General features: G+C 42.6%; 1 protein-coding gene across 2 annotated transcripts in view; it reads left to right on the plus strand.

Annotated features, from left to right (window-relative positions):
• The window catches only part of ARID5B (AT-rich interaction domain 5B), a 179783-nt gene extending 168244 nt beyond the window's left edge, over positions 1–11539 (plus strand). For both annotated transcript variants that reach the window (XM_015088330.3, XM_027062083.2), the window contains 2 exons: positions 1702–1900; positions 5307–11539. In XM_015088330.3, coding sequence (XP_014943816.3) covers positions 1702–1900; positions 5307–7472 — 2365 coding nt within the window. In that variant the 3' untranslated portion in view covers positions 7473–11539. The remainder of the gene's footprint in view (positions 1–1701; positions 1901–5306) is intronic.
• Positions 11540–15911: the final 4372 nt, after the last annotated feature.

A 15911-nucleotide genomic window follows, 5' to 3' on the forward strand; every position in this document is an offset into this window, starting at 1 on the left:
TGTAATGGGATCTGAAGATAACTATTCCCCACGGGCTGTGTTGATCTTCATGGCTGGCCCACTGCCAGACAGAGGGCTCGAAACTATTATTCACGCCTCCTTGCACATACCTTGTCTGAGCATGCTCAGTAAATGAATTTTGTTTCTAATATGCTGTAAATCGGGATTTCATTTTCCCATAATTTCCTTGGTATTTTATTAAACATCGAACTATTATCACAAAAGCCCCCACGTCTGCACTCGCAAACCTGAACAGTTGTGTGTGTTGAAGTAGCTGAGATCCAAATTGCCTGGTTAGAAGCCGATGGTAGGATAGCTAACAAATATCCAAACCAAAGAAGTTTTTGCCTGGAAGTCTTAGTTTAAAAATAATTAGGGTTCCCAATATTTGAACAGATTTATGTTGTTTATAAGCCAAGTACATTTTCTTCATTGAGTCAACTTGTCTTATTTAAAACAAATTATGTTTGCCGTATTAAAGTTCATATTTTTAAGGCTGAGTCTTGTATTAATCCCACAGTGAGTCATTAATCATACCAAATGCATTATAAAAACTTTAATCACTGCAGTTGAAACTGAGATTGTAATGCAATCCATCCCTTTTAATTACATCAGCTATTTTTCCCTTTCAGATCAAGAGCTATGTCGCAAAGGGAAAACAGATTAAAACTAGAGCTGTTTGATGTTTCTCTTTTTAGAACAATTTTATGTACTTTGTTTGAAAAGTTATATAATTAAAATGCTTGAATTTTTCAGCCCTCTGATTTTTGTGGCTTGAGTGGTCTGTCCGCCCTCCTCACTGGGGCTGTCTTTTGTTTGGCACCCCAAAACGGGTGGGAGTCACCCACCCACCTCAGAACTCGGGAGAAGACAGCTGTCTCTCAGCCACACTGAGCTTGCCTCCCATTAACCTCTTTATCTTAAGTGTCTGCTCTATATTTTAACATGAATGAAAATATAAACTTTGGAGACAGGCAGAACTAGGTGCAAATTCCATCTCTAAACAAATGGTGTAATGCTTAAGCAAATTATTTAACCTTTCTGGGGCCTTGCTTGCCTCATCTCTCAAAAAGGAATAGTAATAATAGTAATAGTAGTAGTAGTAATATCATAATAATAACAATTACAGTAACACTCCAGAAAGATACTGTGGAGATAACATGAAATAATCTATATAATGCATTTAGGACATTACCTGGCACATACTAGTGCATACTTAGACTATCATGTTCATAAAGTCAGGGGCTTTGAATGCTTTGTTCACTGCTATATCTCAGTGCTTTGAGCACTTATGCACATAGTAGGTGCTCAATAAATAATAGTTGGCAGAGCAATAAATGAATGCCAGCTGTCATTAGTCTTGCTTTCATTGCTGTGATAGTATTTTTGGCACTTAGCCAGGTTCCATGAGCTGTGATAATGATGTTAACTTTGGACGCTTCCATTGGTATCTTTGGTATATAGATTCATAAAACCAGAAAGATGTCTTGCAAGGAAGTATGTAAGTTATCAGGTGCTGGTTTTGACCAAGGAAGTAGATCCCGGAAGTGTGGAGTAAGTTTCTAGAAATGCACAGGTGTCATTGGAGATGAGGTCATTCAATAAATTGCTTGTATTGAGAAAAGAAACTAAACCCCAGTAGCATCAATGCTACCTGGAATTGCCTCCCAATATTGATCATCTCTTCTGATATCCTTCCAGATTAATCCTACCATATGAAAGGTTTATTAAAGGAGAGGAAGATAAACCCCTGCCTCCAATCAAACCTCGGAAACAGGAGAACAGTTCACAGGAAAATGAGAATAAAACAAAAGTATCAGGAACCAAACGCATCAAACATGAAATCCCTAAGAGCAAGAAAGAAAAAGAGAATGCCCCAAAGCCCCAGGAATCATCAGAGGTGAGTTGCTGTCCTCCAAAGAAATACCTCTGTGAGACATATCCTGTCCTGTGTCTTCTGGAACCCTGCATCCAGAGCCATGTCCCTGAATACCCACAGCCCTAAACTAAGAATTCACATCATCTCAGCTCCACGGGTCCCCGTAGTGCGGATCTGTTGGTTTGCCCAGGAGCTGGAAGGCAGTGTGTGGTATTAACTGGATGGACCAATAACAGGATCTAGAAAGATGAGAACATCCTGTATAAAACTGATAGCAAATGCTGACTTTGAGATAGAAGGAGTCAGGGCTTCAGCTCTGGGAAGCAAAGAGACTCCTATGTGATGTGGCTTCTTTGTCATTTCACAGCCAGTCTATCTGAGGAGTTGGTCTGACTCTAAAGCACACTTTGTGGGTTCTAGCACATCTAGGGATGTTGAAATGATATATGCCATGTCTCCACAGGACTTCCCTAAAAACTCAGAGATTTGTTTGCCTCCCATAATTGACCTCTGCATGAGCCTTGGGTTGAAACCAGTTTAGAAACACCTTAAGTATATACTATTTGTAGGAGAATTTTGAAATTGTTCCTCTGAAACCATTATTATCTCTCATGTTAACAGGTAGTTTCTGAACCTTTTAAAACAAGCCCCAGCTACCCACAGCCCCCAACAGCCCTTTGGTAGAAGCCATTACTGTCAGCATACAGCCAGTCATGGAGGCTGATCTGGGCTCTGTTTCAACATGAATAATAAAAAACCCTGCTGCCCATAAAAAAAAAAAAATTAGCAGCCACATTTGGAGACAGCATGTTCTAGGATTCAACCCCAAAGGGAATTTTGGTACTGATATTAAACACCCCCTAAAAATCAGGTTTATAATGAACACATAAGAGACTCCCTAATTAAACACTGGCTTAAAACACACACACACACACACACACACACACACACACACCACACCAACCTCCTAACTAGAAATTAACCTACCCAACTGACTCCTGTGTAAGAAGAGATTATTAATACCAAGATTTATTTTTTATTTTTGTTTCGTAATTATTCTAAGCTTTAGTAATTAAAAAAATGGGGGGGGGGGAATGATGCAGAGATTTCTAAACATCTGCAAGCTTGCAACATAAATGGCCAAAAGCAAGGAAATTCCAAGTTAAGGCTGACATTCCATTCTTCCTTTATCCCGTTGGCCTGGTGATTTATTATAGGGTTTTGGATCAGTGAGTTCTATTAGATACCATATGTACAGCATCGCCAAAGCACCAGAGGACAAACTGAGGCCACGGGGCCAGCTGACCTTTGAGTGGCTCCACTTTGGGGATGAAGTTTGAAATGGTTGTTTTGTGAGGTGGGGGAGGAGTCCTCAGCCCGCTGCCCTGAAGCCCCTCAGCTTGGGGAATGATTGTTGCCAAGAGTAGAGCCTGACTCCCTCCAGATCACAGAAATTCTTAAGGCCTTCAGGCTCCCTGTTTCTCCTAGGCCCCAGTGCCTCAAGGCACTGTAATGTTGGAGTATCAGAGGTTATCATGGTCAGGTCATCTGAACTACCTGGACTCTCATACCCTCTCCAAGGCTGACCTTAGAGTAAGAACTGCTGCCCACCTCCAACACAGACTCATGTGTTTGGCCAGGCATATTTCTCCTCGGTGATTGTGTGTTTGGAGTTCGGATTTTATTGTTGTTTTTCTTGATGTTTCCAATATGAAGCAGTGAACTCAATGGAGACAGGAGGGCTTATAAAGCCCTTCCAGTCAGACCCACTATCCTCAGGTAATTGGATTGCAAATGGCATGGTGGGAAGGTACCATTTAACACATCAAGGCAGATCATAAAATGCCATCCCAGGAAAAACGGTCCTTTACTTTTTTTCTGCCTAGCTTCCAGAGACCCTCTAAACCTATTTTACAAACAAAACCATAAAACTCCATGTAACCGAAGACCTAGGTCCCAGAAACTTCAGTGAGATTGAGTATCCCCTGTAGCTTTACTTCAAACCACAGCCCCATCAGAAACTGACATTTAAATGCAATTTGCCTTTTTCCCTTGCTGTACTCATTTTTCTGTATTTTCATGTAATGTATAAGCTCAGGGGACCAATGATGATTGTTAATGTAGAACAAGTAATGATATTTGTACTGGAAAAGGCAACTATTAGTACAAAAAAAAAAAAGAAAGAAAGAAAGAGAAGAGAAGCAAAAGCTATTAGGTCTTACACGTCCCTAAAAGACAGAGTTATCTTCAAGTAGATTTAAGGAGAAATACCTCTGAAAGGGTTTGATTTCTTTAAAATATTTTTTCTGTGCACCCCTACACCAGCATCCTCAGTCCTACCCGAAGATGTTAATGTGGTTGATACTTCTTTTCTTAACAAAGAGGAACAACATTCAAGGGATGAGATGATGGGGGGGGGGGGGTGCGGTGGGCAGGGGTTGGAAAAAAAGACCAGCTCAATACAACTGTTTTGTGACTGTTCTCCTCTTAGACACGTCAGGGCAGAGTGACAGTTTTGAAAGGGCTTGTCAGCCAGCTGGGTCACAGATGGAAAGTTAAAATGACCTTCTAAGGTCAAACTTTGCACAGCTACATAATGCAATGAATGGGTCAAATTGTGCCCACAACTTCTGTCAATAGGGACACATAAAGCGCACACCCATCTCATTGACCACAGTGTATTTCAGTGAACAGAAAAGCTGCATTTGTGGTGGTGCTCACTGCCTGAATTTTGATAACTTCATTTTCAGCTTTAATAGAAATATAGTTTGCTGCAGCCTAGAAGGACTTTGAGTCCTCTGTCCCTCAGGTAGACAGGCTGGTGTTGCATCCGCACAATTTTTTAATATTTTAGCATTATCTGCATGTCATATGGCACCGAGTAGAAATTAACACTTAAGCATTGCTAATTTTAGGCATCATACTGAACACATTAGGATGAGATTTGCTGTCTCAAAGAAAGGCAAGGGGCTCTAGGAAGTTTGTTGCCTGTTGTTGATATGGGGTTGGTTGGTTTTTGAAAGAGAGATGCTTTCAAAAAAAAAAAAATCTTTCTCCAAAGTGTCATAAAGCGCAGCATGTAATTTAAAACCCATTTGGATAATTGACTGATTTGACAAAAAAACAACCTCAGAATTAACCCATATATTAGAATCAAGGAATGATAAGATCGTATACACTTTGCTATTTGATAGGTGTCTCACAAGGGACTAGAGCGCCTATCTACCCTCATGTTTCTGTAATTTAGATTTCTTTGTTTAGAGCTGTGATGGGGGGGGGGGGGCGGAATAAAGCTTTACAGAAACTCCCTGAGCTGATTGACAAGCCTGTTTTCAAGAAAAACTGCTGCGTGTAATATTTTGTTTCATAGCAAAATGTGTCAACGCATTTGGCTTCCTTCTGACTGTCTTTTGAAATATTTTATCAGGTCTCATCAGAGCCAGAGAAGGAACAAGAGACTTTAAATCAGAAGAGCATCACGGAGCCTCTCCCGGCAGCAGATGTGAAGAAAAAAATGGAAGGGTACCAGGATTTTGCAGCGAGACCCCTGGGGTCTAGGGCAGACCCAGAAAAGGACAATGACATAGATCAAGGTGCCGACAGTGAGAAGGTGGTGGAAGAGGTGGGAGAGAAGGGGCCTCCTCCTCCACTCCCGAGTGCCCCTCCGGCCCCCGAAAGGGGTCCAGCCCCTGTCCCCGGGGCCGGCAAACAGCCACTCACCTCTCCCAGCGCTCTTGTGGACTCGAAACAAGAACCCCAGCCCTGCTGTTTTACAGAGAGCCCTGAAAATGACCTCCAAGAAGCGCCCTTCCCTGGCTTCCCCACCACGCAGCCACCCCTGGCAAACCAGAATGAGATAGAGGATGACAAGCTACCCGCAATGGCGGATTACATTGCCAACTGCACCGTGAAGGTGGACCAGCTGGGCAGCGATGACATCCACAATGCCCTAAAGCAGACCCCGAAGGTCCTCGTGGTTCAGTCATTTGACATGTTCAAAGACAAAGACCTGACTGGGCCCATGAATGAGAACCACGGGCTCAATTACACCCCTCTGCTCTACTCAAGGGGCAACCCAGGCATCATGTCCCCACTGGCCAAGAAGAAACTTTTGTCCCAAGTCAGTGGGGCCAGCCTCTCCGGCAGCTACCCCTATGGCTCCCCACCCCCTTTGATCAGCAAAAAGAAACTCATTGCCAGGGATGACCTGTGTTCGGGTTTGTCCCAGGCCCACCATGGCCAGAGTACCGACCACATGGCCGTTAGCCGGCCGTCAGTGATTCAGCACGTGCAGAGTTTCAGAAGCAAGCCCTCAGAGGACAGAAAGAGCATCAGTGACATCTTTAAGCATGACAAGCTGGGTCGATCAGATCCCTACCGCTGCAGTCTCTCCAAGCATCACCTTAGCCCCCTTGCTGACTCCTACGTCCTGAAGCAAGAAATTCAGGAGGGCAAGGAGAAGCTTCTGGAGAAAAGGGCGCTCCCTCACTCCCACATGCCTAGCTTCCTGGCTGACTTCTACTCCTCTCCTCATCTCCACAGCCTCTACAGACACACTGAACACCATCTTCACAACGAGCAGACAGCCAAGTACCCTTGCAGGGACATGTACAGGGAATCAGAAAACAGCTCTTTCCCTTCCCACAAACACCAAGACAAGCTCCACGGGAATTATCTCGCGTCGCTACATCTGCAAGACAAAAAGTCGGCCACGGCCGAAGCGCCCACGGATGATCAGCCGACGGACCTAAGCCTTCCCAAGAACCTGCACAAGCCCACGGGCAAGGTCCTGGGCCTGGCACACTCGGCCCCAGGGCCCCAGGAGAGCAAGGGCGCCCCCCACTTCCAGGTCCTCAACAGCCAGGGGCGAGACTGCCACCCCAAAGCCTGCCGGGTATCGCCCATGACCATGTCGGCCCCTAAAAAGTACCCCGAATCGCTATCCAGGTCGGGAAAACCTCACCACGTGAGACTGGAGAACTTCAGGAAGATCGAGGGCATGGTCCACCCCGTCCTGCACCGGAAATCGAGCCCCCAGAACATTGGTGCCGCGCGCCCCATAAAGCGCAGCCTGGAGGACTTGGACCTCGTGATTGCTGGGAAGAAGGCGCGGGCGGTGTCGCCCCTGGACCCATCCAAGGAGGCCTGTGCGAAGGAGAAGGCCTCGGAGCCGGAGAGCGAAGGCGGCAAGGCGGCACACAGCGCGCACTCGGGGGGCCCATCGGAGGGCCACAAGCTTCCGCTCTCGTCCCCCATCTTCCCAGGTTTGTATTCCGGGAGCCTGTGTAGCTCGGGCCTCAACTCCAGGCTCCCGGCCGGCTATTCCCATTCTCTGCAGTACTTGAAAAACCAGACCGTGCTTTCTCCACTCATGCAGCCCCTGGCTTTCCACTCGCTTGTGATGCAGAGAGGAATCTTCACGTCGCCGACAAATTCTCAGCAGCTTTACAGACACTTGGCTGCGGCCACACCTGTAGGAAGTTCGTACGGGGACCTTTTGCACAACAGCATTTACCCTCTAGCTGCTATAAATCCTCAAGCTGCCTTTCCGTCTTCTCAGCTGTCGTCCGTACACCCCAGTACAAAACTGTAAGCCCAGAGCTGCACTCCTTACCCTGGGGGTGATGGCTTATAGAATTAGAAGTCAGTATTTCTTCTAATCCGGGGGTAAGATCAGTCCCAGCCAAAGGGGCTGAACATGCCGAGAAGGGAGGTGAACATACCTGATTTTTCCTGGGACGACTCCAGCCTTGGCTAGTCGGTCTCCAGCCCCTTCCAACCCAGATGCCCTGGCGCCTAGATGGTTCCCTTTGCATGTGGGTCTTGTGAAGGGATTTTTGTGTATCCAGGAAGAATTTAGAGGACCCCGTCTTGAGGATGGTCAGGAACAATCTGGGCAAAAAAAAAAAAAAAAAAAAAAAGGAAAGAAAAAAAGAAAAAAAAAAAAAGAAAAGAAAAAAGGGGGAGGGGGCAGGCATTTCAAAGGAAGGGGCAAGGAAGACTGGCAAACATTTGCCAAGGGATGCCCCTCTTCCCACAAAACTCTCCAAGGTTCAATCAATGCAATGTATAGTGAAACTTCAGTAGATCTTTCATTTTGACACTATTAAACAATCCAGAGAAGTAAACACTGTTAAAATGACTGTATATATTTGCTTCTTAAAACTACCCGTATCACTGTTTGCTCACCTAATTTATATACAGGTAGTTCCATTTTCTCCCGGTTCCTTCTTGTCCTTTTTTTTTTCTTTTTTTTTTTTTTTAAACAGTATCGCTTTTGTTTGCAGGTCTTTTGTTTTGTTTTGTTTTATTTTGTTTTGTTTTGTTTTTTAAAGGCTGACTGACTGTCCTAGTTGTTGATGTGTGTTTGTAATTTTTCCACATCTTATCATTTTGAGCAGCTTTGGGTGGTAAAGTTATTGTTTACAAATTGAAGCAACTGATTCTAGTGGAACAAATGAAAAAGAAACAGTTGAGCACACAATAGTGCAAAGAATGTTCCTTTGCAGATCCGCAACTTAAGGATTTTGTTCCTCATAAATGGCATAGTCGAAAGAGCTTATACACTGCTTACCCGGCCAAATGCTTTGCTTTGAAGTATTGGGTTATGTGAAAATATCGAGCATTGTCCTTACCTTATCTAGGCTGTGAAACTGTCCTACATACCAGAGGAATCATAAAAACAAAAACCTCACTGGCAGCAAGCTGCTGAACAACAAGAGTCTAGAGGACATATTTGTGGGCTGCGCAGATATTTTAGGAATTTCAGAAATTAGAACAGAAGCCAAAATGATTTACATTGGTGTTGGCACCGATCCCTTTAAACAGTGTGGGAAAGGGGGTTGGGGAAGAAGAAGGAGCCCCACTATCCGGAAGAAAAGGAGCAGCTGGAGGCCCGGGCACCTGATACCTTCCCTGGGTCGCGGTCTTTTGAGTAATAATAGGTAGTCACATGGCCTTCATCAAGTTGGTTTCTTGTTCTCAAGAAGAGCCTCCCAGGCCACATCTCTGTGGGATAATTGGCATCCTGGATTACCCATTTCAAAAGAAAGCCCTCTTCTTTGGGTTTATGGGGCGTTAGTTTTGTGAGTATGCACGCACATCTGGTGGGTCGTGTCATGTTTTTAACCACCTGGCAAGACAGTCCACTTTACGATTTCTTTTATTGTTGGAAGAAATGGCCAAGTTGTTCAAGCAGTCAAAAGATGTGGAGAATGTGTATGGTCATTCTCGCCACTTTATTCCATGCGCTGCTGGGATGTAACATCGAGGTGGATGCATTTTCTAAGTGTGTTAAAAGTCAGTCAATACAGAGTGGATTTTCTTTCCCAGTCCCATCCCTGCTGATAAGACTGCTTGGGTGAACTCCCCAGCCAACCTTTCCCTCCCCCAACACTACCAGTAGACATTAGAACCACAGTTAACCAGTCCTTTACCTCTGAGATATTTAATTCTATGAAAATTTTGATGACAATTTTCAACTTCTAAATAGGTAACTCGACTGCAAAATAATCACAACTGGTAAACAAGGACACTGAGGCTCTTAAAGCCATGCATGCCATACATTTGTATTGAAGCGTCTCCATGACATGAAGCCAAATATTCAATGTAACATACTTAATATCCAAAGGTGGAAACAAAAGAATGTAGAGATCTAGTGTTAAGAGTTCCATTTGCTTCAATTAATTATTTACCTTCCTGTGGAATTTTACATATATATATATATACATATATATATATATATACCATAGATAGACTAGTAGAATATAGATTATAAATGTGTGAGTGCAGATTATCCTGCTATTGCACAAGATGGAGGGGGAAAAAATCTCAATTCCAGCTGGCAAATTGCTAGCCAGGACACATATAAGCAAGTTGCACTAGATTGAATGGTCACAGAATCAGAGGCCATGGAAGAAAAAGGAAACTCCAGTGTTTCTGCAGCAGAACACGGGCTAGACCCTAGCACATGGTCTCTAGGAGTCTGTTTCTCAAAGGAGTGGGGGCCGTCTGTCCCTGGTGGAGCTCACCTATCCGTTTGGAATATGGGGCATTTGTTTTCCCCGCTACAATGATTTCAGTCTGGTTTCATCATGTTGGAATTCGATCACACCATTTTCAAACAATGTTAACATAGTCCAGCTTTTGTTTTCCTCATCTCTTCCGAGAGGAGACTCACTGTTTCTGTCTGAGGAAGCTCATACCCTCGGCAAAACATCAGGACAAATAAAGAGAGATGGGGGTATACATTCCCAACAGAAGCAGTGTGTTATTTGTTTTAAAACTCCGAACAGAGATCTTGGAAATCTTTCAAAAAAACCATTGAATTCTTCATTGGCTGAGAACTACATTTTAAAAAGTCTTAAATGGGGCTTTGTTTGCATTGTTTGAGTTCAAGGGGCCTTATTATTGAATGGAATTGCCCAAGCCTTTCTTTGTGCAATCAAAGCATTGTTATTGGTAGTTTAGTAAAGGAAACTGTGGAATCTAATTGGCAATGGAGTCATAAATCTATTTACTGAGTGTGGCTTCCAAGAAATGTTGCAATTCAAAATAGCACTAAGTCCGTGATTTACTGGACACTTGGAGATTCTAAATAATATTAAAAAAAAGAAAGAAAGAAAGAAAGAAAGAAAGAAAGAAAGAAAGAAAGAAAGAAAGAAAGAAAACCTTTCCGTGCAACTTCTGGTTTAACATTTGGCAACTTAAAAAAAAAGAGAGACAGAGAAAACAAAACAAAACAAAACAACAACAACAACAAAACCCCAGCCCAACTGAGATTCAGAATTAAGTATTCTTCTAGTAAGTGATTGGAACTTGTAATATTTGCCACAGGACTGACTTATTTATTTACTAGCTAGAAGCTCTTAAGTTCACTTGTTTATCAGGGCATATACAGAAGGGTTTATTAAAACTCAATGTTGACTTTACAACTTTCTGACCTGGTGCATGAATTCTCAAGTACTGTATTTCACTGTGTTGGTGTGTCTGATGGAAATTTCGAGGTGATCCCACAAAAATATTTTATGTAGTGTGCCTTCAAAGAGAACCATTTCTTTCTCTTCACTTGTTGTCCCACAAAGTCACATTTGGTGGTGGTCAGCCAAGTCCCATCTGGTCCAGTTTTACTCTTGTCCCAGATTTAAAGAGAAATGGGAACAAGTTTGCCCCAGTGAGACCCACACCATTGCAATGAGTATCTTGAGCACTTAAATTCCAGTGTTGGCTGTTGATGTATTTGATATTCTGCTTGTCTCCCCATGGTTGAAATATGTCTGAAAATAGCAGCATAATCTCTTGGCTGTTTATACTTTTTTAAACTTTCCTGTGTTGTAAATATTGTATACTTTTGGTGATTCCAGCTATGTAACCTCTATGCTCTGTAAGGTGATTATTTGTATATAGCAACATGGCCCAGTGATATTACATAGTTTCCCAATGGAGAGGTTATTGAGTAACCTTTGCATTAGTTTAAACACTACCAGAAGAATGCTGAGCCAAAACTATAAACACTCAATTTTGTATGTTTTCCAAATTGTACTTATTACTGCTTTTGATACTGTATTACGTGCCAATAGTTTCCCAATCACATAGCAGGCAAGAGATATTTTGTACTTTTTGATCCACTGTAATATTTAATAAAAAATGTTACTATCTGTTTCCTTTCGGGTGTGAGCAATCTGTTACTTCTTCCTGAGGAGTCCTGTGGCCTCAGGACTTTTTTGCACCCCGTTGTCGCCAAATTGGATAATAGCGGTGATGATGATGATAATTGGTAATGGTGATGATGGTGTCTACTTTGTTGGGAATTTGCTGGGTGCCCAAGTGACATACAGTCTTCACACCCACGCGTGAATACAGGTACGCCTGTTTTATTGATGAGAAAACTAAAGCTTAGAGAGGGCAATTTGCCCCAGGTCACCTAACAAACTGAGTTAGGATTTGAACCCAGAGCTCTTAAGTCTATGACTTCCTTTGTATGCCACGCTCCACTCCTGGCAGATAACAAAAGTCACTGTCTATTTACTTGGTCAACAAAGATTTACTCATGCCTGAACTGCCGGGCTTAGTGTTAGGAGCTGGAAATACAATGGTGAGTAAAAGATAAATATTGTCTCTGGAACTTATAAATCTTATGAGAAACAGTTAATCAAGTAGTCAGTCATATAAATACAAAAGCTTGACCTGACCTAGTTCCCAGGGAGAGGAGTATGGTAACAAAGTGATACATGAAGAGGAAGTGGTGATTCAACTTCTTCATGTGAAGAAGGAGCATGAGTTGACCAGGTGAGAGGGAATTGGAAAAAGAGGAGTCCAAACACAGGGCACTGCATGTGCAAAGGCCCGGCAGCAGGGACAAATTTGGTTTATCATAGGTATTAAAAAAAAAGCCTGCGTGACAGAAGCATAATTGACAAGGTCCAGGGCATGAGGTTGAGGTGAGGTGAAAGAGTATAGCAGGGGCCAGTTAGGTAGAACATAACAGACCAGGCTGAGCATTTTGGTCTTTTTCCTAAGCAAGAAGAGGTTTAAGCAGGGAGGTAATGTGTTCAGATTTCTTTTGGTGTCACTGGCTGCTGTGTGAAGGCAGACTGTGAGCAATCTAATACCAAGATGGCAGTCATTTCAGTTGGGGTGGTGGAATGGTAGAGTGGACACCATTCAGAGATGGTTAGAAAGAAGGGTGAAGAGACAGCAATGGATTAAATGGGACAGTTGATGGATACTCAGGGAGGGGTGAAAAGCTAGGCAAACAGCGTATTCTGAGTTGTGCTGATGATGGACAAAGATTTCTGATCTTTTGTCCCCTTAATCCTCTGCCTTCAGGCCTCCCCCTGGTTTTGCTCAGCTTATTATTAGTTGAAATGAGGCATTCACAAAGTAGTACCCTATGTGCTCCCTTCTTAATGGAGATTAGGGCAGGGGAGAAGGTGGACAGTCTTTGGTGAGGGTCTTGCTTTACAACCCCCACCATCTGGTCAGGATGGACTTGGAATAGACAGGAGACAGTAATCTGCTAGCAAGCATGTGGCCACAACTCTGAGGGGGATTAGGGGTGGGGAAACACATATATTTTTATAAAAGACACTAGAACCTTTTTCTTACCATGGAAAGGACCCTGCTCACCCTCTCAGACCAGCAGGAATTACAGCAACATGTTCTGGGCTACTCCCTTTTCTTTCTGGCTATTATCCCTCTGAATCCAAACACTCCAAACACAGGACCGGTAGCCTCAGGGTCTCCTTGCCTTCACTCTGATTCATGTGTATTTCACCATATCATGTGAACTGCTATGAGTACATAAAAAAAAAATGTTCTTCCATCTATGACACATTCAGCATTTATAGATCTGATACTTGAATCATACACAACAGGAAACATCATGATAAGTTATCTATTTTTACCAGGCCTAGCTGGCAAATACTGTTGGGAAGGAGGGTGCTTTTGCTAAAGATGTCACTCATAGTGCAAAAGCAATGAAAATGCCCAATGATTTATTCTAGGAAAGTGGCCAAAGTTGACAAATGTTTGAGGGCTGATAGTGACCAGGAAATGGGTGATCATTTACAACAACAAGTATATAAGTGGCAGGAGGCAGGAGTGGGGTGAGGGGTGACCTCTGGCCAGGAATAATGTGAAAGAAAGCATAGTCTTCAAGCTTGGCCTAGGGAGTATAGTAAATCATGTTAATTTAGGCTTTGCCAATTCAGAATTCCTGGATTTTGGAATCTCCAGGCTAAGTCCTAGGATAAAAAACATTCCAAAGTATTTGTTTAACCTGCTTAAAAGAACGAACTATTTTTAATCATGCTAGCCATAACCCTAGGCATTCAGCCAACCGAGGAAGGACAAGGTGATCTGTTCCCTGAGGCATCCATACAAGAACTAGTACTATTTTAATTATTGTTGAAACTCTTTCTAGAACAGAACTGTCCAGTGGAACTTCCTGGGATGATGGAAATATTTTATAATTCAAAGCTTTCCAATACTGTAGCTACCCACCAGTGTGGCTACTGAGCCCTTGAAAGGTGCCTAGTGTGATGAAGGAACTGACTCTTTCATTGTATTTCATTTTTATTCATGTAAATTTAAATAGCCCCCTGTAGCTAGTGGTTCCTACGTTGAACAGCACAGCTCCAGAAGGTCTAATTGGTTAGTGTTCACATACAGATGGACTCTGTTACAGATAGGTCAATATCTGCATATAAACGTTAACATGAACACTAAAGCAGTCAACATTGAGTCTTTTCTTGGCAAAACTTCGTTAATCAGTTGGGGGTGGCTATAGATTTGACACTATTTTTCGCTCGGGATTAACACATCACAGGCATTGAAATACTTAACTGAATGAACTAATAAAGCATTGAGAGGGCATTAAGAAAGAAGTCTGCAATTACGGCATTTTGTAATCCAGTCCTGTTTTTTATGTTAAATCTGATTGTGTAAGGCTGGAGCACAACTTCCAGAAAGTCTCTGCAATGTTTGTGTGGCCGTGTTCAAGCCATGCTGCTTCACCCCTTGGGAATTTGAAATTAACTCTGGACACCGGGAGAGCATTCAGCACGAGGGAGATTATCAAGAAGAGAGAGAGGGGCCCAGGGACCAAGTGTGGAGGAATCCATGACAAAATATTTTCAGTGTCCTGGTCTTTGTACCTCAGACCTGGGTATGTCCCTTTATTTCTCCTTTACACATAATGAAAACAACAAACACCCAACGGTGTACAGTGAGAACTCCATATGTTTTATGCTTTAAATGTTTTGTTTTGTTTGTTGGCTGGTTGGTTGCTTGGTATTCATTCATTCCATCTTCAAGGATCCCATGAGGTAGATACTGTATTTATTCCTATTCTATAGTTGAGGGAAATAAAGCCATCACTGAGCTTTTTGATAACCAATCAAAACGGGCAGGTTTTGGGGCGCGTGGGTGGCTCAGTCTATTAGGCGTCCTTCAGCTCAGGTCATGATCTCACAGTTCGTGGGTTCGAGCCCCATGCCAAGCTCTGTGCTGACAGCTCAGAGCCTGGAGCCTGCTTCGGATTCTGTGTCTCCTTCTTTCTCCCGCTCACACTCTGTCTCTGTCTCTGTCTCTCTCTCTCAAAAATAAGTAAAACATTAACAAAAACAACAAAACGGCAGGTTTTTCTTACTGTGTGCAACTCCTCCTGCTTCCTGCCACCCTGACATAGAAATTCAAGCAATCAGCCAAAAATGTCACGTAACACCCTAAAGTTGTTTGTCAATTAATGAGGCAAAAAAGAGAGAAGACATCAAGAAATAGTATTATAAAAGGGAAAAAAAGGACATATTTTTTTTAATTATTAGAGGACAGCATTAACTTTAAGCTTATACATTGGAAAAGTTAGATGAAAGGAGCCATTTTCTACAAAGCTAGAAATGAACAAAAATTTCCCAAGAAATATAAAACTCAAATAACAACTGAAGGTTTGATCAGGTGTCGCATAGTTCTCCACAAAAAAGCACCAGGCCAAGATGGTTTTAAAAACTGCGTCAGAGAATTGAAAAAGAGGAAAACTACTCAGTTCTTTTTGTGGGTTTATTTTGACCTCATTAACCAAACTCAAGAAAGGACGACAGTGAAAGAAAAAAAGAATACAGATCAATCTCACTTCTAAACCAGATGCAGCAATCCCAAGTAAAATATCAGAAAAATGTAAAAATTTCTGTTTATAAATGTACATCCGTATTCACACACATAAATACGTCTTCTACATATATGTGCATGCACAGTATACTAAAAGGATGTACGCATTTGAAATGTATTAAAAGCAGTATTCTACCATGCCCAAGAAGGGTTCATCCTAGAGATGTCAAGTTGGTGAAACATTAAAACTCCTATTACTATAATAACATATGAAAGCCATCTGGAAAACGATTAAGGTGGGTGGAAACCTGGAACAGTACACAACAATGCACAGATGAATTTCAAAGAAGAAAACGTGAGAGAATTGTTCTATACTCCCGGAGCGGGGAAAGCCATTCTAACTGTGGTTCCAAATTCACAAACTATA

Source organism: Acinonyx jubatus, chromosome D2 (genome assembly GCF_027475565.1).
Source record: "Acinonyx jubatus isolate Ajub_Pintada_27869175 chromosome D2, VMU_Ajub_asm_v1.0, whole genome shotgun sequence".
NCBI lineage: Eukaryota > Metazoa > Chordata > Mammalia > Carnivora > Felidae > Acinonyx > Acinonyx jubatus.